This window comes from Saccopteryx bilineata, chromosome 7, assembly GCF_036850765.1.
Source record: "Saccopteryx bilineata isolate mSacBil1 chromosome 7, mSacBil1_pri_phased_curated, whole genome shotgun sequence".
Classification (NCBI taxonomy): domain Eukaryota; kingdom Metazoa; phylum Chordata; class Mammalia; order Chiroptera; family Emballonuridae; genus Saccopteryx; species Saccopteryx bilineata.
Genome location: NC_089496.1, coordinates 75,393,767 through 75,414,724, shown reverse-complemented (window position 1 = coordinate 75,414,724; position 20,958 = coordinate 75,393,767). Strand labels below are relative to the sequence as shown.

The window sequence follows — 20,958 nt, the reverse complement described above, 5'->3', positions numbered from 1 at the left end:
GCCAGGCCGACGCTCTACCGCTGAGCCAACCGGCCAGGGCCTGCTTATGCATTTAAATGTATTGTGCATTACCTCTATCATCTTTCTCACATTAAATGGAAATGTCTTGTAGGACGTGAGCTAGCCTTAGAGGTCTAGAAAGTAACCATACATTAGCAAATTTTGAAAAACTTAGCATCATATAGAGGAAATCTTACTATTGAAGTACTCATTCAACTGGATTTTCATTGTAAAAGAGCCATGAATACCCTATATCAGTGGTCTCCAACCCCCGGGCCGCGGACCGGTACTGGTCCGTGGGCCATTTGGTACTGGCCAGCAGAGAAAGAATAAATAACTTACATTATTTCCGTTTTATTTATATTTAAGTCTGAGCGATGTTTTATTTTTTGACCAGATTCTCTTTGTTACATCTGTCTAAGACTCACTCTTGACGCTTGTCTCGATCACGTGATAACATTTATCTGTCCCACCCTAAAGGCTGGTCCGTGAAAATATTTTCTGACATTAAACCGGTCTGTAGCCCAAAAAAGGTTGGGGACCACTGCCCTATATAAACTTTTTCAAATGTTTTGGTCTCAGGACCTCCCTTAAAATGATTCAGGATTTTGTTTATGTGGGCTATATAAATACATATCAATATTTTTGTGGTAGAATTAAAAATTGAGAAATGTTTTAAATACAAGCAATGTACTATTAGTTGTCGGTGATGAATGATGTCCTTGCATGTCATGTAGCGTTTGGTTGAACAGTGCTGTACCTTTATGGAATAATTGTGAAAGGGGAAAATAATGTCTTTGTATTATTATAAAAATAGTTTTGACCTGACTAAGCCTTTGAGGGATCTCAGGGCCCCTCACAAAGACCATATTTGAACAACTACTGTATGCAAATATTTCAAATAAATTTTAGGTGATGTAGATAGATGATTACTGTTGCAAGTGATTGTGGCATGAGCAGAAGTATTACCTTAAAAATGCAATAACAAACACAGTCTTCTATTTTCCTGTATCATTCCAGGCACAAAGGACACAGACAGCTATCTCTCACTTGTACTTGAATGGAAGAAAGGTTGAGAATCATTCAACCATATATTTTTTAATTAAAAAAAAATTTTTTTATATATTTATTTTAGAGAGGAGAGAGAGTGAAAGAGAGAGAGAGAGAGAGAGAGAGAAAGGGAGGGGGGATCAGGAAGCATCAACTCCCATATGTGCCTTGACTAGACAAGTGCAGGGTTTCGAACCAGCGACCTCAGCATTCCAGGTCCACGCTTGATCCACTGCGCCACCACAGGTCAGGCCATTCAACCATATTTTTAACCTCCTGTTCCCAAACAAATCTGAAAGCTGCTTTGCTTTCTAATGAAGAGACTTTTTAAATTTTGAAAGACAATTTGATATCTTTTTTCAGGTATATGAACTCTTTGAAAGCAGATCACTGTTGTTTCCACATTCTGATCAGAGATTATGAAGGCACAATTCCTGTCTGTGATTTGCTTACAGTCAAGTGAAGTTGACACAGGTCAATGGCTGCAGTGTAGCCACTTAAGTATACTAAAAGAGGTGAGTATGTGCACTTAACTTACCTGGGAGAGGGAGGAATTAGTCAGTTCTTCCAAGAAGTGATGTTGAGGTCTATAGGAATTAAGTAGACAAGGAAGGAAGTCCGTTCTAGGTGCCTAGGGATCTGTAGCTGGTTTCTAAACAGTACATTGTACACAAGAAAGTGGGGACAGATATTTTATACCTTTCTCCAGAGTTCTGCTCTTAACTTTTGGATAGTGCTTCTCTTATTTTCCTTCTCTCTCCCTGTCTCTCTCTCTTAACGGGATGGGATATGAAAGGAAGTCCGAAGGTAGGACTCTTTCTCATGGCAGAATGGTAGGACAGGTTTACCAAGAAGTAATGTATATATGCTCAGTAAATCCATCTCTAAAAATTAACTTCCTACTTTGTTAAAAAGCACACCAGGGAAACCTCAGTTTTGTTCAGTGGGTGCTTTCCCAGTGAATAGATTCCATTCTTACCTCCAGTCCAGTCTATCTGAATTTAAAGGCATATTCTAAGCTCCTTTCAAAGGAAAGACCCACACCTAGGCTTAGGACTGAACATGAGACACAGCAAGATTAGAATCCAAGTTTATACTATTAAGAAAACATGCTGCCTGACCAGGCGGTGGCGCAGTGGATAGAGCATCGGACTGGGATGCGGAAGTACCCAGGTTCGAGACTCCGAGGTCGCGCGCGGGCTCATCTGGCTTGAGCAAAGAGCTCGCCAGCTTGGACCCAAGGTCGCTGGCTCCAGCAAGGGGTTACTTGGTCTGCTGAAGGCCCACGGTCAAGGCACATGTGAGAAAGCAATCAATGAACAACTAAGAAGTCGCAATGCGCAACGAGAAACTGATGATTGATGCTTCTCATCTCTCTCTGTTCCTGTCTGTCTGTCCCTGTCTATCTCTGCCTCTGTAAAAAAAAAAAAAAAAGAAAAGAAAACATGCTGACTGACCTGTGGTGGCGCAGTGGATAAAGCATCGACCTAGAAATGCTGAGGTCGCCGGTTCGAAACCCTGGGCTTGCCTGGTCAAGGCACATATGGGAGTTGATGCTTCCAGCTCCTCCCCCCTGTCTCTCTCTCCTCTCTGTCTCTCTCTGTCTCTCTCTCTCTCCTCTCTAAAATGAATAAATAAAAAATTTAAAAAAAATTTTAAAAAAAAGGAAACATGCTGACTGGCTGGAATCTTCAAATCCTAAACTCTTGCCTTGCATTTTGATTCATTACACATTGATTGCAGTGAAGCAAGCATATGTAAGAGTTCAGATCTTTTTTTTTTTAATAGTTTGACTATTTTTGTAATTTTTTTATTTATTTATTCATTTTAGAGAGGAGAGAGAGGGACAGAGAGAGGAGAGAGAGAAAGGGGGGAGGAGCTGGAAGCATCAACTCCCATATGTGCCTTGACCAGGCAAGCCCAGGGTTTCGAACCGGCGACCTCAGCATTTCCAGGTCGACACTATATCCACTGTGACACCACAGGTCAGGCCGAGTTCAGATCTTTTAAAGCTTGGAAATAATAAATTATCATTCCCTTTATATCTTAATATCTTAACACCCTAGGATTTGGTCATGTTCTTCTGGAGACTAAGAAAATAGAGTCCTTGAAGTCAAGCTGACTCTGTTTTTAGCCTCCTAAATTAAAAGGTAGATAGAACAGGTCTTGTTTGAAAAATAAATTCAAGATCTACTTATCTACCAACAAGAATTAGGCACTTTCCATTGTCTTAACTGTAGAGATTAGCAGTGGTAAATTTATAGATTAGAAAGGGTAAAGAAAGACAGGATGAACCAATAAGAATCTTACTGTGTGTGCTGACAGGAAGGTAACCAGAAATCAGAGACGTTGTTTAAGAGAGAGGAGAGGACTTTCCTGTGGTGCAGTCTTCAGTGAGTCCAGGTAGTTAAACCCCCCTAATCAGAGACCCACATAGTCTCACTTACTTGAGGCCACATTGTGGAGGACTGTGCTGGGGGTACCTTTCAGTGTGTGAGCCATGTTAGGATTTTAACAAATTTTGGAGGATGAGCAGTACTAAAAACCTCATTGCCCATGCAGTTGCTCTGCTTCTATGATTACCAAACATGTGCTTCAGAAATATTTAATGGGATGTGGACAAGTAATTGCGTATCATTGTTTGAAGCAGCAGGAAGTCATTATTAAACATATTTTCCAAATAAAAGGCAAATTAATTATACCAGAAACCAGTGTCGTTTTATATACCAAGTCTATCCAATCCCATATAATAAGCGTGCCTTAAATTCTGGGTATTCTAGAAGAGGCTTACTGATTGTCTAGCCACTGTTTATCAACTTTAGAAAAAAAAAAATTCTGGGTATTCTGAATTACTAAATCAGTTTTAGTTTATACTAAGATTTTGTGCTTTTTTAAAATCACATATTCTCTTTCCCTTTTGTTGACGGAAGCCAACGCTTATGTTAATAACTGTTCAGGAGTTATGAAGCCAAGACAAGAACAGATTTTGATGTCTTAACTGCTCAGTGTCAGAGATTGTGGCTACAGTGGTCTGGCTTTAAAAAGCTTTTTTTGTTTTGTTTTTTTAACAGATTGCAGGTGAACATGGCCTTGAGGTAAATCCTGTCCCTTGTTCAAGTTTATTTAGTTCCAGCAGATTATGGTATTTTAAGGAATCACAATATTTTACAAAAAACAAAAGTTTTGTTTGCTTCTGTTCTAGACTTTTCTTCTTGTAGAAGATGAGAAACAGTTTAAACAAAAATTCTTTATGGTAAATAATTGTGATGCTTGAAATTGGTCATTTGCCTTCTTTAAATTAATGGTAAGTGGATTTTAAATGTCAAAGCCACTTCTAGATGGCTTTTTTCTTGGTCAAATAAAACTTTTCTAAAACCTTTTAGGCATCAAGTTTTTATCCATTTTGTTCATGTTCATACTGTATGTAAGTATGCCGTAAAGCCTATGAGAACACTGAATTGAGACCTGCCTTATCTGTGATACTCTACTTTCTACTCCATTGTTTCCACTGCAGTAGCTGAGACCATGTTTCAGTATACACATACATGTACTGTAATTGTTCTGACCTTGAAGCGTCTCTGTGCTTTCATGGGCTGTACCTTCCACGTTCAGGGTAGTGATCCAGCTTAGCAGGACAGGTGCACGTGTACACGTGTGTGCAACATGCTGTAAGGTTGTTAAGGAGAGTTGTTAATTCAGGAGTCTGAGCTTCGGTTTATAACAAGAGGCAGAGTTTTGAGACAGGAGATGAGAGGTGTTTATTGTATCAGACTTTGAATGTGCTGGAAAACATGAAAGTTTTTTTTTTTGTTTTTTTTTTTTTAAACATGAAAGTTTTAAAGTGAAAGATTGTTCAGGTAATAAAACCTTAAGTGATGAGAGGAAGGACTGTTCGGAGAGCATCCAGTGTGGCAGAAAACTAAATTGCCTTTGAGACTCACAAATGGAGTCATTTACTCTGCATCTTGACTCATAAGCTTTAAAATGCTGTGTGACTGGAAACTTGAACTGTATGGAGACCCAGAAACGCAGTCAGTGGGGCTGGAGACCGAGGCCGTAGAATGGCGCGAGAGCAGTGAGGCAGGATGCCCCAAAGCCGCTGGCTGCAGACCACCCCTGCCACTGGGCTCGCTTTGCACTTTCGTGGGCTGATACTCTTTTAAGAAATTGTGGTACATTTGCTATATGCCAAACACTGCTATGCACTCGCATTTGTCATGGAACCTCCCAATCCTGAGACAAGAACGCATTATTTTTCTCTTTGTTGAACGAGAAATGGAAGCTCTGGAAGGTAAGGTGACTTTTCTAGGGTTAGGAGGCGAAGTAGCTACAAAGTAGCAATCAATCCCAGGTTTGATTTCAAGTTTGGTTCTCTTTATATTACAGGACATTGCTAGAATCAGTTACAACTAATGTTTACTATTTTTCCCTCATCTATCTCCCCTCTACCCCCCAACACACACACACAGTGAAAGTACCACATTCCTGTGCAGGCATGTGACACGGGAAGTGTGCAGTGTATGTAGTGTTCCATCTTCCCCAATCTTGCCATCGAGTCACAGGTGCCCGCCCGCTCCTTCACTGCCTCCCATCCAGCTTCACCTGCATGCAGGTCCTTGGCTAAGTTTTGAAAGAGCCCTGCTATCCCTCACATGGAGAGCAGAGAGAGACCAAAGAGCAGTGGTTGGATGAGCAAAATACTCGTTTATTCAACAGATTTGGTGTACGCCCTTCTGTGTTAACACTTGGGGACTGAGTGATGAACAAGACACACTGTCCCTGCCTTCATGGAATCCGGCACAGAGGTTGTTTCAAAATTAGAATGGGGTGAGTACTATGAAGGAGCAACAGGGTATCATAAAGAGTATGTACTGGGAGAAACCTCATCAGAGTGTCACTAACTACTGGAAAAACAGGAGGGGAGGACACGTGGCTTCCGGTTCTCTATGGACAGACTCCTGCCTTCTCGGCTGACTAAAGAAATGTCCTGAGTGTGCTGGGGCTGCTGTAGCCACTGACATGCATGCGTCTGCCCCCTTCCCCAAGCTCTGCAGACCTGGGAGACTCCTACTTTGCATGTACACAAAGAGACCAGCACAATTGACAAGCTGAGGAATCTCTGAATTCCTTTAGTATGGGTCCTTGTTTTACAGCCAGGCCTGGAAATGGCTAAAAGCATCGCATAGGTAGCAGTGCCCAAGACAAAACCCAGAGTAGGTGAAGTGAGTGCCAGCACACCAGTGTGCCACATGATAACTTGAGCCATAGTTGTGCTGGCTGCATGGTGCTTGGATGCCAATGCATGAGTGGCTGAGAGGAGGGAGGGGCAGGTACAGAAAACAGCTGGGCGTCAGAATGTCTAGTAGAAAGTGACGTGCTTTGGCATTGAGATGCCATTGTGTATCTTTAGACACCCAGGCTTTTCCAAAGAAAAACAGGGATGCACAAATTGGTGAAGCTGACAGCTAAATGTGTATAGATGCTGAGAAATGTCCACGTTGAAAAATGACAGGTTTGAATTTTCATAATCTAACAGAATGCCAATCTTCTTAGGGGGGACTGTTATTCTTATATCTGGAGTCATCTTGTTATGTAGAAATTCGTACTTATGCCTGAAAATTAAATGTTGACATAACAGATTTTCAGAAAATTTGTAGATGGACTATTTACAGAAAATTTTGTCGTTTTATTCACATATTACTGTGATTGTTATTTTTTTATTATTGACTAGCAAAGTAACAGGCCATTTCTATAACTATTCTCTTTATGTCTTTCCTAAAATTTGTCCTAAGAAAAGTATACTTTTAAACTTGCTTTTAACCTAAGAAACTTAGGTACAGTATTATAAACCCATATTGCATCCAAATTTGTACAGATATGGCACGTTTTTGTTTTGTTTTAGGTGAGAGGAGGGGAGATAGCAAGGTAGACCCCTGCATGTGCCCCGACTGGGATCTAGACCGGGATCTACCTGGCAACCCCAACCTGGGGCCAGTGTTTGAGTACTGAGTTATTTTTAGTGCCTGAAGCTGTCGAGCTCAGACCAACCAAGCTATCCTCAGAGCCCGAGGCCACGGTTGAGCCAATCGAGCCACTGGCTATTGGAGAGAAAGAGAAGAGGGAGGGGGGAGAAGCAAATGGTTGCTTCTCCTGTGTGCCCGGACTGGGAATTAAACCCTGTATGTCCATATGCCAGGCCGACATTTTATCCACTGAACCACTGCCAGGGCCAGCACGTGTTTTAAAATTTTGGATTTTGAGGTTCAAAATCCTTTGTAATAAAGGATTTTAATCTTATGTTCCTACTCTGCTCTGTCTTCTAACCTCCTTGCCCTCTACACACAGATGCCTACTCTTCCTTTATACATCCCTGTTTTTTCTCTGCCCTTTGTCCTTACCTCTCTAGGACAAAAGACTGATGTCTAGTCTTAATTCAGGCAGAATCTCCTAATAAGTATTTGACTCAGTGCAAAGTATTTTCCTGTGTTCTCCTGGGTCTGAGGTTCAGTAGAGTTTACTATAGTCTATAGATATCTACAGGGAATGCTGGTCTTCCCACTTACAGTGGAGCATGACAAGTAATGCTTAACTACGATGGCGGCTCATGGGCACAGAACACTGGATGAAACGTTAATAGGATTCAGCAGGGCCAGAGGAGCCACAGTACCAGGGTGCTGGGAAAGTGGTGTAGTGAAATTTTGGGGCAATTTTTGAGATGAAGGGAGGTTGCAACCATGGCCTTCTAAGTCTGAAAATGTCCCTTGCCCTGGGCCTTCTGGGAATTTCCCAGCTTTATGGAGCTACCCCATGTCAAGGACAGTGCTTAGCTGCAGAAGCAAACCAGTGAGCCATACCCGTTAAGCCTCTGACCACATTTACTTAAAAAGATGGACTTGGGACTTTAAATCAAACTGTATTCATTTCATAACACTGAAGCTGAGCAGAAAGGAAAACCAGAACCAGTTGCTCCGTGGTGAAGAATGCCATCTCTGGAGCCAGATCGCCTGAGTTTGAGTCCAAGCTCTGAATCTGTTTTGGGTAGGACATCTAACTGCTGTGAGGCTTAGCTTTCTTATTTAGAAGGGGATGATACGCTTGTGAGAAGTAAACAAGAGTTCTTGTAAAAGTGTAGAGCAGTGCTTGGCACATAGTAAGCTCTCCGTGCATGTCAGCTGTTTCTATGTGGAAGAAAAGTACCCAAAGCTGCTCTTTCCCTTCTCAGCTGGACACCAGGGGGAGGGCCTGGAAACGAGTCCTGAGATATCTTAGAATAGTTTGTAACACACAGTGTAGGCCTTCATTATTGCTAGTGAAAACCTCTCCCTCTGTTCTTTCAAAAGCAAATGTTACTCTTGGGTCTCTAGACTGTACTTTACCTTGGGGACACCCACTTGTGCCTCATGCACCAGGACCGGCAGTTTGCTCCCAGGTCTTCCTGTTTAGGGACATCTTCAAAGGCCACACCCACCGTGTAGTCCAAACGCTCATCCACCTCCACCTCCCAGTAGTGGCGCCCTCGGACTGGAATGAGGTTTCCCATGACAGCAACACACCTGGTTTGAGAAAGGGGAAACAGGTGACTTGGGGTGACGCACACCTGACAGTGCAGATGTGACGGCAACTTGGGGTCATTCAGTAGGTGAGCCTACACAAGTGGAGGTTGTTGTGAACACCTCACCTGTACACCTTGAATTCCCCAAGCTCACCTGACTGATGCTAGAGATTAGGTTATTACATTGCTGGTGATAGGAGAGGAGAAACCAACAGAAAAGGCTGTTCGCTTTTTTTTTTTTTTTAATGATTGGGCTTTTTGGTTACAAAACTAAAGGTTCAGTTCACTTGTTCATTAAAAAAAAAGGGACTGGCCCTGGCCGGTTGGCTCAACGGTAGAGCGTCGGCCTGGCGTGCGGGGGACCCAGGTTCGATTCCCGGCCAGGGCACATAGGAGAAGCGCCCATTTGCTTCTCCACCCCCCCTTCCTCTCTGTCTCTCTCTTCCCCTCCCGCAGCCAAGGCTCCATTGGAGCAAAGATGGCCCGGGCGCTGGGGATGGCTCCTTGGCCTCTGCCCCAGGTGCTAGAGTGGCTCTGGTCGCGGCAGAGCGAAGCCCCGGAGGGGCAGAGCGTCGCCCCTGGTGGGCGTGCCGGGTAGATCCCGGTCGGGCGCATGCGGGAGTCTGTCTCTCCCCGTTTCCAGCTTCAGAAAAAAAAAAAAAAAAAAAGGGACTGATGCCTGACCAGGCGGTGGCGCAGTGGATAGAGCGACGGACTGGGATGTGGAAGGACCCAGGTTCGAGACCCTGAGGTCGCCAGCTTGAGTGCAAGCTCATGTGGCTTGAGCAAAAAGCTCACCAGCTTGGACCCAAGGTTGCTGGCTCTAGCAAGGCGTTGCTGGCTCTAGCAGGGGGTTACTCAGTCTGCTGAAGGCCCGCGGTCAGGGCACATATGAGAAAGCAATCAATGAACAATTAAGGTGTCGCAATGAAAAACTGATGATTAATGCTTCTCATCTCTCTCCATTCCTGTCTGTCTGTCCCTATCTATCCCTCTCTCTGACTCTCTCTCTTTTCCGGTAAAAAAAAAAAAAAAAAAAAGGGACTGAAACCTCACAGAACCTAAGAGTCAAGGGGACCACAGTCTCATTTTGCATAGCTCCTCAGGACTCCTTTCTATCTGCTGGATGGGATGCTGCCCAGTTCAGGGATTGTTGAATAAAGCCAGTAAGATCTTTAACATTTATTCAGTTGAACTCTTGTTTTTTAACACAGGCAAGACCTTCGTTGCTCCTACTCCTCTCCATGCCCCCCAACCCTAGGTTAAACAGAGGCGGAAAAAGCTGAGGTTGATTTCCACTGTGCCATGTGCAGTTCTATTCCACACTAACACTTACATATAGCCGATGCTTAACACATGTGCAGTAAAAAGGCCTGCAGGGAGTCAGTGTCAGAGGAAGAACGCTGTCGGGACAGTCTAGGACCCAGGCTGGATGCAGTTTCCATCCATGGACATTCCAGCCCCCATAGGGGAGCTACTTTTCTTCTTTAGAAGATTCTCCTGGCTCCCAAAATCACCCGCCAAGACCTATTTTTGTCATGACTACTGGGAAACTAAGCCACATTTAATGTTTAATCATGAAAATGAAATTAGGGCCCTGGCTGGTTGGCTCAGTGGTAGAGTGTTGGCCTGGCATCTAGATGTTCCAGGTTCAATTCCCAGTCAGGGCACACAGAAGTGCCCATCTGCTTCTCTACCCCTATCTCTCCCCCTTTCCTCTCTCTCTCTCTCTCTCTCTCTCTCTCTCTCCCTCCCTCCCTCCTGCAGCATGGCTTGAATGATCGAGCAAGTTGGCCCAGGGTGCTGAGGATGGCTCCATGGCCTCGCCTCAGGCACTAAAATAGCTTGGTTGCTAAGCAGTAAAGCAGTGGCCCCAGATGGGCAGAGCATCGCCTCTTAGTGGGCTGGCCGGGTGGATCCCAGTCAGGGCACACACAGGAGTCTGTCTTTCTGTCTTCCTGCCTCCCACTTAATAAAAAGAAAAAATGAAATTAGCCCTTAAATTAAACCATGTTGTTCATTTTCTTTCTTTTCTTTTCTTTCTTTCTTTTTTTTTTTTAGTGAGAGAAAAGAGAGAGGGACAGACAGTGACAGACAGGAAGGGAGAGAGATGAGAAACATCAATTCTTTGTTGCGGAACCTTAGTTGTTCATTGATTGCTTTCTCATATGTGCCTTGACCGAGGATGGGGTGGGGGTATGGGCTACAGTCGAGCAGAGACCCCTTGCTCAAGCCAGCGACCTTGGGCTTCAAGCCAGTGACCTTTGGGCTGAAGCCGGTGACCATGGGGTCATGTCTATGATCCCACGCTCAAGCCAGCAACCCCATGCTCAAGCTGGTGAGTCCATGCACAAGTGGATGAGTCTGCACTCAAGCCGGCGACCTCGGGGTTTTGAACCTGGGACCTCAGCATCCCAGTCCGATGCTCTATCCATTGCACCACTGCCTGGTCAGGCCTTCATTTTCTTCTATGCTTTGATTTTTCTATTCGGTAGTAGTATTTGCCCCTTACTTTAAGTCTTCTTTAAGTCTTTGGAAAGAAGTAAGGTATAAACAAATCAATCATTTCAACATTAGCTGAGTACAAGCTCTAGAAATAGCTCCAGGTCTAGACAGAGCCATTCAGGTGGACGCCACTCCCTCACATCACACGTTAGCACAGTCACCATGTCCCCCAGCAACTCTGCGTGGGCTCACTGCACGGCTAGCTCTTCATTGGAGTATTTAAATAAGGTTTCAGAGTGTGGGAGGAAGAGCACTGGGCTAAGCATCAGGGGTCCCATTTCTTTCTCCCATGGCATGACAACATGACCCTCACGCCATAGCTTGGTGGTCTGACTCCTCCGGTCCCATGGCTGGACCTCAGAGGGCACAACAGGCCTCTTCTGCCCACACCAGCCTCTCCTCACCACCAGGCCCCTATCCCCTCATTTATTTCTGGAATGTTTCCCCCCTTCAACGCTGCCTCTGTCATTCAACTTTACCTGAATAACAGTGTACATTAGGGAGATTCACAGAATGCTCTAAGAGAGATGGGTCAAGTACCTACCTGGTAAAGCGAGTGTTGCTGGGGAGTGGCTCCCTTGCTGGGGTTCTCCTCTCACTTCGCACAGCTGTCAGCCCATCTTCAGAAATGGTCAGCCAGGGGTGGCTGGTGTGCTCATTCAGGCGGAAGTAGCTGCCTGTAGGAGAGCAAACCCAGGGAGGTGATCAGCAGCCAGTCACTCCTTTCTCAGCGTCGCCGCCACGTGGGCCCAGGGAGCACCGCACGTCGCCGACTTAGGTTCCTGAATATTACTGTCAGCCTGGACCACGCGAGATAACCCTCATGCTACGGGGGATGGCAGTGTGTGGGTACTGGTCTTATCCCATTCAGTCCTCACAAGTACCCCTGGAAACAGGAGTTATTATTTCCATTCACAGATGTGAAAACAGAGGGAAGGGTGGTTAAGAAATCAGCCGGCATTCCCTGGCCGGTTGGCTCAGTGGTAGAGCGTCAGCCTGGCCTGCAGAAATCCCGGGTTCGATTCCCAGCCAGGGCACACAGGAGAAGCGCCCATCTGCTTCTCCACCCCTCCCCCTCTCCTTCCTCTCTGTCTCTCCATTGGAGCAAAGATGGCCTGGGCGCTGGGGATGGCTCCTTGGCCTCTGCCCCAGGCGCTAGAGTGGCTCTGGTCGCGGCAGAGTGACGCCCCGGAGGGGCAGAGCATCGCCCCCTGGTGGGCAGAGCGTGGCCCCCCCTGGTGGGCGTGCCGGGTGGATCCTGGTTGGGCGCATGTAGGAGTCTGTCTGACTGTCTCTCCCTGTTTCCAGCTTCAGAAAAATACAAAAAAAAAAAAAAGCAGCTGGCAAATGCTAGAACTCACATTTGAACCCCAAGCCCCTCTGATTTGAAAGGCTGTGCATTTCACTGGGAGGCTGCAAATATAGCATGTGGGCAGGCTTTCTAACCCACAGGGAAACAGAAAGTGGGGGAACTGTTAATGGTCAATTTGACAAAGGTTAACAAAATTCAACATCCAACTTTCAATTAGAACAGTTGGGTTGAAGGAAGGAGAGATTATGTACAGTCATCACCAAGTTATGGTTAAAAAGTGGTACAGAATAGAGTTAATAAAAAAAATTACTTAGTAAAAAAAATACACTATTTAGGAACATTACAAAAATTAGGGGATCAGGGAACGTGCAGATATTTCAGTACTTTCAGCCTTTTGTATAGTGCATTTTCACCAATGAAATAAAAGTTGGTTTTGCATCTCATCTGCATAATTGAACAACTTTCTTTGACTTGTCATTTACTTTTCTGATGTTCTTGTTTAATAGAAAAAACAAATGCTTCTTTTTTTATCAGTTCATATTCATTTTGAAATATCCCCTAATTTTTGTGAGCAGTATATATACCACCTGCTGTCCCAGCTCTGCTGTGGCTCTGGGTTCTGAACTTTGCAGGGTGCACTGAAGCCAGGTGGCTACTCCCATCCCTTCCAGGGCAAGTCACACTCATTCTCCACTACTATCTCTTAGCCAGACTTTTATTTCTTTTACATAGAGGCAGGAGGCAGAAAGACAGATTTCTGCATGCACCCCAACCAGGATCCACCCAGCAAGCTCCCTACAGGGTGATGCTCAACCCATTTGGGGCCACTGCTCTGTTGCTCAGCAACCAAGCTATTTAAGTGCCTGAGGCAAGGCTATGGAACCATCCTCAGTACCCAGGGCCAACTTGCTCAAATGGAGCCTTGTCTGTGGGAGAGGAAGGGGGGGTGGAGAAGCAGATGGTCAATTATCCTGTGTGCCCTGGCCAGGAATCAAACCCAAGACTCCCATACGCTGGGCCAATGTTCTACCACTGAGCCAACTGTTCATGGCCTAGCCAGATTCTTAAGTTCTCATTCTACCACTTCCCATTCTCTCAAATTCTAGTTCAAGCATCACTACAAAGATGTTCGCAGTTATTTTTACAATTCGATGCTGCCGGAAATGTCATTTGCCATCTGAGCTGACTGTAGAGAAGCAGGCAGATTCCCAACTTGCAACTCACACATGTGTCCTTACTGCCTGCTGCCTAGTCTAAAACAGGGACCATTTTTGAATATATGTTTTTTGCTGATTCATGTTCTTTTTGAGTTTTTCACAAAGGTAGTCTTAGAAAATTATGTGAACAAACAAATTCAAAGACAACTGTGTGATCAAGAGCTGGCTGTATCGTTCACGCTGTTCTCTTTTACTGAAACACCCAGAATTTGACATTACAAAACACCAACTCGGCACAAGCACAAGTGCCAGCCGAGCAAAGGTGGACCCCAGCACAAATGAAAATACTGAGCCCTGATCCCAGCACTAACACCTCTCATCTTAGGTGGCCACTTAATTTGATTTCCTATCTGTATGGAAGAAATATAAGTGGAGACTAATCACAGACCTCCCTTCCTGACACTGAAAATAAAGTCATAATGACACAGGGTCTGTCAGTGATGGATCCTGTCGAGCAAACACTGTGCTCTGAGCCCTGGGCCCAGCTCTCTACTTCTGCTTCCTACCTGCACATGACCCTACCAGCCAGCCCAAGCCGGACTTGCCCTGGGATGGCTGGGAAGAGCCACCTGGCTTCAGTGCGTATTGGCAAATATTAGAGCACAGAGCCACAGCAGCACTGTGCAGAGCAGGAGATGGACAAAATGTTTCCAGTAATGTCCCTGCTGACTCAAGACTTGGACATGAGATGTGACAATTCCATGACATGATGATGGCAAGTGAGAAGTGGGGAGAAGCTGGACTTGGGGATGTGGGCATCCACCAGGGCCAGAGAGGGCCTGGGAGCAGGCAGGTGGCCAGGTTTGAGTTGGGCCTGTGGGTGGGAGACACTTGGGCCGATGGCAGGAACAGGCATATGTGCCATAGCAAATGGATCTTCGTGGAATTTCACAGACCAGGCCCCAGGGCTGGTGTTCAGGCTGTGAGATAGGAGGTGTCTGGTCACCCAGGTCCAGTGTGACAAGCCCCTAGTCCACCTGACGGGTGTGGAGAAAAACTAGGAGTTCTAATGATTTCTTAGGCAAAAGCTGCTGTGTGCCTCAGGCCTTCAATCTCCCTATCTGTAAAATGAGGGTACGGGGCTTGGATCGCCTCTGGGCGACTTCCCAGCCTGGCTTTCCACGTGTTTGTCTATGAACATGTACTTTCCAACGAAGTCTTAGCAGCACTGGCTCTGCCACACAGTGGCCACTGTGGGTCTCAGAGGGTGTGTGGCCTGGGGCACAGACCTGTGGTGTGGACTGTGGCGGGCTCACTTCTTGCGCTGGGGCCCCCCACGTTGAGGGCACGCACGTAGATCGAGTAGGTCTGCCGGGGCTGCAGCTGCACCAGGGACTCGCAGGTGGGGATGCCCACCACAGACCTGGGCAAGGAAGCAGAGCCGCAGTCACTGCGGGCCCAAGCACCAGGCCTCCCTTTCCAACCAGGGGGCGTCCGTGTTTCCCACACTGCCTTCTAGCACGGACACTATTTTCTGTACACTGCCTCATGCCGTTCTCCCTCTCTCCTCCCCACTCCAGCCGGGTGGGTTTTCAGTTCCTCCTGCATGTCAGCCAGGAGCACCCCTGCACCCACTGTTCTCAGACTTCAGTCCCCCTTACCTGTTCAGGTCTCAGTTTAAATACCCGCTCTATCCAGAGCAGCCCCCCCCCCCCCCCCCCCCCCGCTATTCCTGTTTTACACCATTTCCTTTTCCTTCAGAGTACATCTTATGCATTTGCTTGTTTTCTTGTATCTTGTCTGTTTTCCCCACTTGGCTGTCAGCTCCTTTAGGACAGGAAATTTGTCTCATTCATCCAAGCCCAGGCACAGGCCCTGGTACCATCTGAGCCCTCAATACTTGTTGAATAACTGAGGGGTAAACTTTTGGGCTAAAAAAGCAAACTTGAGGTTTAACCGTTTATTCACTTACTGTTCACTCATCATTCACCACCAGTAATAGCATTCCTGCTACTTCTCACAAAAACTAAGCAACCTAAAATTTAGGTTTCTGTGGGTCACAAATTCGGACCCCCTTTGCAGATACCATGCATTTCCTGAGCCGCCCATGCCAGGGGTGAGGCCTCTCACGCCCAGCGAATGCCCCTCATGACTCACTCAGTCAGGCCTGAGGCCCCCGGCGTTTCTGCCTGGGTCAGCTCCACCGTGTACGAGTCCACAGGGTTCAGGTTCCCAGACTCCCAGCAAATCAGCACTGCCTCCTCGCAGCTCCTGACCTCTTTGCTCTTTATAACGGGGGGAGAAGGTGCTACACACAGGGGAAAGTGAGAGGTGGAAAACCATCTGTTCATATTCAGCCATTTCATCCAGAGCGTGGACAATATCACAATCACTCTTTTCACAAAACACATTCAGGGCAATAAAAAGCAAACCAGGTGCCACAGATTTGATGCGTTGTCCCCCAAATTCATATGTTGAAACCTCATCCCCAATGTGATGGCACCTGGAGACTTTGCGGGGGGTGACCGGGTCATGAGGGGGGAGGTGATTTATAGCAGAGAACCCAGAGCTCCTGTACCCCCTGCCTCCATGCAGGACACAGCAAAAAGACTGCTGCCCGTGGACCAGGAAGGGCGCTCACTGGACACTCGTCTGCGGGCACCTTGGACGTCCCGCCCTCCCGACTGTGAGAGAGAAGTGTCTGCTGTCTGGAAGCTGCCTGGTCTGCAGTTTGCTGTTACAGTGGCCGGCTGATTGGACAAAGACACCTGGGAATCCCTTTCAGGTGTCCCTGGACTAGAGGACAGTTGCCCTGCGACTGAGAAGCAATTCTTTTTGACATTTTGAGATCAACTATGAGAAAATGTCCCTGCCATATCAGGCATGTAGATTTGATGTGTTAAATAAAAGAAAAAAAAATACAGCTATTCCTGTCTATCCATATGAAATCAAGATTCCGGCCGCATCAAGAAGCCGTGACTCCTGTCTGCTGCAGAATGAGTGGCTTCATTACCTGTCATGTACACGGCACACTCACTGGCGGGGCTGACACCAGTCCTGTTCTGAGCTGTGACCCAAAATTCATACTGGGTATTTGGCACAAGGTTTCTCACTGAGCAGTATGTTTCTTTGACGGTCACTGTAAACTCTGGAAAAAAAAAGAAAAAAGAATTCAAGCCTAAAATAGGCCAAGTAGTTCCTCATTCATCGTGCTGAATCTCCATTGTAGATTACAAGTAAATTACAAGAGAGGCTACCAATTCCTCCCATCCCTGTACACATACACTTTGCTGTGTGACTTGCTTTGGCCAATGGGACAATAACAAACATGATGCAGGCAGAGGGTTGGGAAGTGCTGGTTCATAGCATGTTCCATGTGAACAAACCCGGACCCACCTCCTGGAGGATGAGGCCACATGGACAGAGGCCCCAGCCACCTAAGTCAACCCAGCCATCATAGCTGGGCCCCGAGATACAGAAGCGAGGATGTCCTAGACCATCCAGCTCTATCCAAGCTGGCCCAGACCAGAAGAGCTGTCCAGTTAATATACAGAATTGTGAGAAGTAATCAATGTTTGTCATTGTAAGCCAAAGTGGTATATCAGTGTGTGAGAGGTGTTGCTATGCAGCAAAAGCTAACTGCCACACCTAGACCTCCCCAGACTCCTGCAAGGTAGTGGAGAACTTATTAACCCATCATATCAGTTCCTTTACAACAAAGTGGTCCACTTAAAAGATCTTAGATTGTCATGACACAGCCCCAACACAATGGCTTCTCCTGTGTGTCTGCAGAGGGTGCTAACAGGGGGTTCATTCATGGCATCAACTGTGGTTAATCAGATCTGACTTGGTCCCCAACCTCCCTTTTCTATGTATTTATTTTATTTAAATTAAGTGAGAGGTGGGGAAGCTGAGAGACAGACTCCCGCATGTGTCCCCACCAGGATCCACCAGCAAGCCCCCTATAGGGCAATGCTCTGCCCATCTGGGACCGCTGCTCCATTGCTCAGCAACCAAGGTATTTCAGTGCCTGAGGCAAGACCATGGAGCCACCTCAGCACCCAGGGCAAACTTGCTCAAACCATTTGAGCCATGCCTGCGGGAGGAGAAAAGAAAGAGAGAGAAGGGGAAGAGGAGGGGTGGAGAAGCAGATGGCCGCTTCTCCTCTGTGACCTGACCAGGAATCAAACCTGGGATTTCCACATGCCAGGCCAATGTTCTACCACTGAGCCAAATGGCCAGGGCCCCCAATCTACCTTTTTAAATCTCACTTTTCCCCTGCATAACCTTTTTAGTCCTTATTCTGACCACATTTACCTCATCATTGCTCAGACTCACTCAGACTTTTCTCAAGGATTCCACTCCTTTCCTGGTCCCTGAGCAGAAAAAACATCCTCCCCTCAGCACTCAAAACCTTCCACCTGCATGATCTGGTACAATGACCAGAACTCTGGGCAGGGAGCCTGGAGACTTGATTCTCACCCTGGTACTGCCATAACTCATGTCTCCATGACAGTTCATTTCTCTCTGTGTCTCAGTTTCCTCACCCATAAAATGGAAATCTCTGAGTCCCTTTCCAGCATTCTTACTCTGACTCCGTGCACACAGGACAGTTCCTGCCAGGTTGACCCTGATCCAATTCCTTCACATGCTCAGCTAGGGCTCCTCTGTTGCGGGACCTACGCTCTCAGCAGGAAAAAGGCTTGTCTATTACAGGGGGAGGGGCTACAGGGGAGGCAGCTTCTCTAACCCTCACCTCACACCAGTCAGTCCCACTTCCTTGGGAAGAGGCTGGGTCAAGAGTCCCCACGGTGGAGATCACGCCCAGGGGCTGGCTCAGTCCAGAATGTGAATCAGATCAGCAGCTGCCCTCCCCCTCTTGGGAGTCTGCAAACTGTGCAATTTCTCCCAATGCAGGGCTGCTCTGAGGGCCAGCCTGCCCTCCCATGCCAGGACCTGCCAGAATGCACCAGCTCAGCTGGGCCTCCTCACGGAGGAGCATCACCCCCCATCCTGCATGTAGCGCAGCCAGACTCGTCCCAAGGACAACACTGACCTGACAGTGCAAATACACTCTAGACACTTCAGCCTGGTCTCATGGTCCCCCCTAGTAAGGTCTCAACCTGCCTTTCCAGCCCTTTCTCCCTTGCTCAACTGCCAACATCACATCCTCTGGGTAGTTCCCCAGATGACAACAGCTCTGAGGAGTGGGGTGGGTAGATTCATCACATCCCCACTTTCCCAACTGCCAGGAAGGCAGGCCCAGTCTCAGAGGGGCTTCCGCCACTCTGGGGCGTGGCTGTGTTCCCAGCAGAGACTCACCTGCTTGCTTCTTCCCAGGTGTGCCGTCCTGCACCGGCCGACAGGAAAGCTGGTAGCTCTCCACAGTGTCATCAGAGTATAAGCTCCAGCACACGCGGACCGAGGAACCCGTGGCTGAGTTGGGGGCCTGTGGGTTTATCACTGGGGCAGAAGGAGCTAGAAAAGAAGGGAGGAATACAAACACCAATGAGGGGTCTTAAGTAGAGGTATGGGAGGGGGCGGCCCTTGTATAGGACCACCGATCCCCTAGTACACCCATGGGCCAAGGAAACAGATGAGGCAGCCCAGAGTGGATAAGGATGGGAGGACAAACCTCCCGACCAGAAACCTGCAGGCCATGGCCAATATGTCCATTCCTTCTGACAAATCCACACAAACTTCGGGAGGAGGGGCTGGTGACAGACACCCAGGCTGACATGTGGTTTGCGTATCCTGCCCTAGGAATGGGTCCTCTGACCCTTCCATACCATCTGAAGGAGCAGGACAGCCAGGACCCCAGTACTGCTGCCTCCAGGGAGTCTAAGAATGGCCCCCAAGATTCATTCTGGTACAGTTTATGGTGATGAAAAAACCTAGGGACATCCAACAACTGAGAATTAAATAAACATGGACTTTTAAAAACCATGTTGTAGAAAAACTGATCACTGTGAAAAAATATGCATCATAATCGCTTTGCTAAGAAAATTAGATTACATGGGGGGTGAACACACAATACAATGTACAGAAGATGTGTTGTAGAATTGTGCACCTAAAGCCTGTATAATTTTGTTAACCAGTATCACCCTAATAAATTCAATTAAAAAAATAATAAAACATTTTCCTTAAAAAAAGAAGCAGACTACAAAGAAGAATGATTCCATTGTTTATCTTTTAAAAAACCTCTATAGCCTGACTGGTGGTAGCACAGTAGATAGAACATTGATCTGGGACACTAAGATCCCAGGTTCGAAACCCTGAGGTCACTGGCTTAAGCATGGCGTCACCAGCTTGAGCACAGGGTTGCCAGACTGTCAAGGCACGTAAGAGAAGCAATCAATGAACAACTACAGTGCCACAACTACGAATTGATGCTTCCTATCTATATCCCTTCCTGTTTGTCTGCCTGTATCTCCCTTGCTTAAAAAAAAAAAATTCTACATAAAAGAAAGGCCTAGAAGGATATATACAACATTGTTCACAATGTTGCTGGGTGTTGGTAAGGCAGGGAAGGTGAACCATCATAAAAGCTGAATTCAGCATTATTCTCAGAAATAAGTAATATCACACACACACACATGTAATCACAGTTATATTTTTGAGAACTCCCTGGCACTTTGTGACATGCACATAAAGTACCTTATTTAATTCTCACTCTGTCCCCATGAGTCATAATCACATCCATTTTATAAACAAGTTAACCAAGGCTCAGGGAGGTTAGGTAAGATGGCCAGGGTCACACAGCTAGGAAGTAGCAAATGTGGGATTCTTGTCAACTCCATAGGATTCCAAAGCTCATCTCTTAAGCACTATGCTGATTAAGGAAATAAAATTCGGGCTTCTTGTTTGGTGTAAATTACACGAGAGAGCAGGTGTTTATGCAGCAGGGCAAGCTACAAACAGAAACTATTTCAAGGCTTCCCTGAGCCAGGTGTTGGCATGCTGGAGAGTGAGGGTGGGACTTACCCAGGGAAGTCAACCTCTGTTCTCATCCTTACAAGCCATAAAGACAAAAATATGAAATGACAAGGGAAAATACATTTCTAAATCTTTATGATTTCTCTAGCCATCTGTTTCTACCTCAAAGCTCAGGAAAACCGGACTGTGCTATGACATCGGCCCCGGGGGAGGTGGGCACCTGGGATGGTGTTGATGGAGCCCAGCAGCTGCTCCACATCAGAGAAGTCCAAGGTCTGGTCTTCCAGGGCAGGCTGTGCAGAGATTTCCACGTCTGTTTTTGTTTCCAGGAATTTTCGGAGTCTGATGGTATAAAGAGACACTAATAAGAATGGAGAGGCATCCTCTTTAGGGTCTCTTTACTGTGGTGGGTCACTAGTAACACATGAAGAGGGCTTTGCTCTAAC

At 46.6% G+C, this 20,958-nt stretch overlaps 1 protein-coding gene, 1 long non-coding RNA gene and 1 other non-coding gene across 5 annotated transcripts in view; 2 read left to right on the top strand and 1 right to left on the bottom strand.

The window, feature by feature from the left end:
- LOC136310371 (uncharacterized) lies at nt 1-4,427 on the top strand. Its single transcript, XR_010726556.1, has 2 exons — nt 1-1,565; nt 4,122-4,427. It is a non-coding gene; the product is annotated as an uncharacterized lncRNA (long non-coding RNA).
- Nucleotides 3,134-3,260, top strand: LOC136311408 (small Cajal body-specific RNA 15). Its single transcript, XR_010726794.1, has one exon. It is a non-coding gene; the product is annotated as a small Cajal body-specific RNA 15 (non-coding RNA).
- A 1,302-nt stretch (nt 4,428-5,729) lies between the features above and the next one.
- Nucleotides 5,730-20,958, bottom strand: part of FSD2 (fibronectin type III and SPRY domain containing 2) — a 29,018-nt gene continuing 13,789 nt past the window's right edge. For all 3 annotated transcript variants that reach the window (XM_066240449.1, XM_066240448.1, XM_066240447.1), the window contains 8 exons: nt 20,733-20,854; nt 18,899-19,054; nt 16,590-16,724; nt 15,734-15,884; nt 14,866-14,999; nt 11,652-11,784; nt 8,427-8,603; nt 5,730-6,662 (listed from right to left, as the gene is read on the bottom strand). In XM_066240449.1, the coding sequence (XP_066096546.1) occupies nt 6,410-6,662; nt 8,427-8,603; nt 11,652-11,784; nt 14,866-14,999; nt 15,734-15,884; nt 16,590-16,724; nt 18,899-19,054; nt 20,733-20,854 (1,261 nt within the window). In that variant the 3' untranslated portion in view covers nt 5,730-6,409. The remainder of the gene's footprint in view (nt 6,663-8,426; nt 8,604-11,651; nt 11,785-14,865; nt 15,000-15,733; nt 15,885-16,589; nt 16,725-18,898; nt 19,055-20,732; nt 20,855-20,958) is intronic.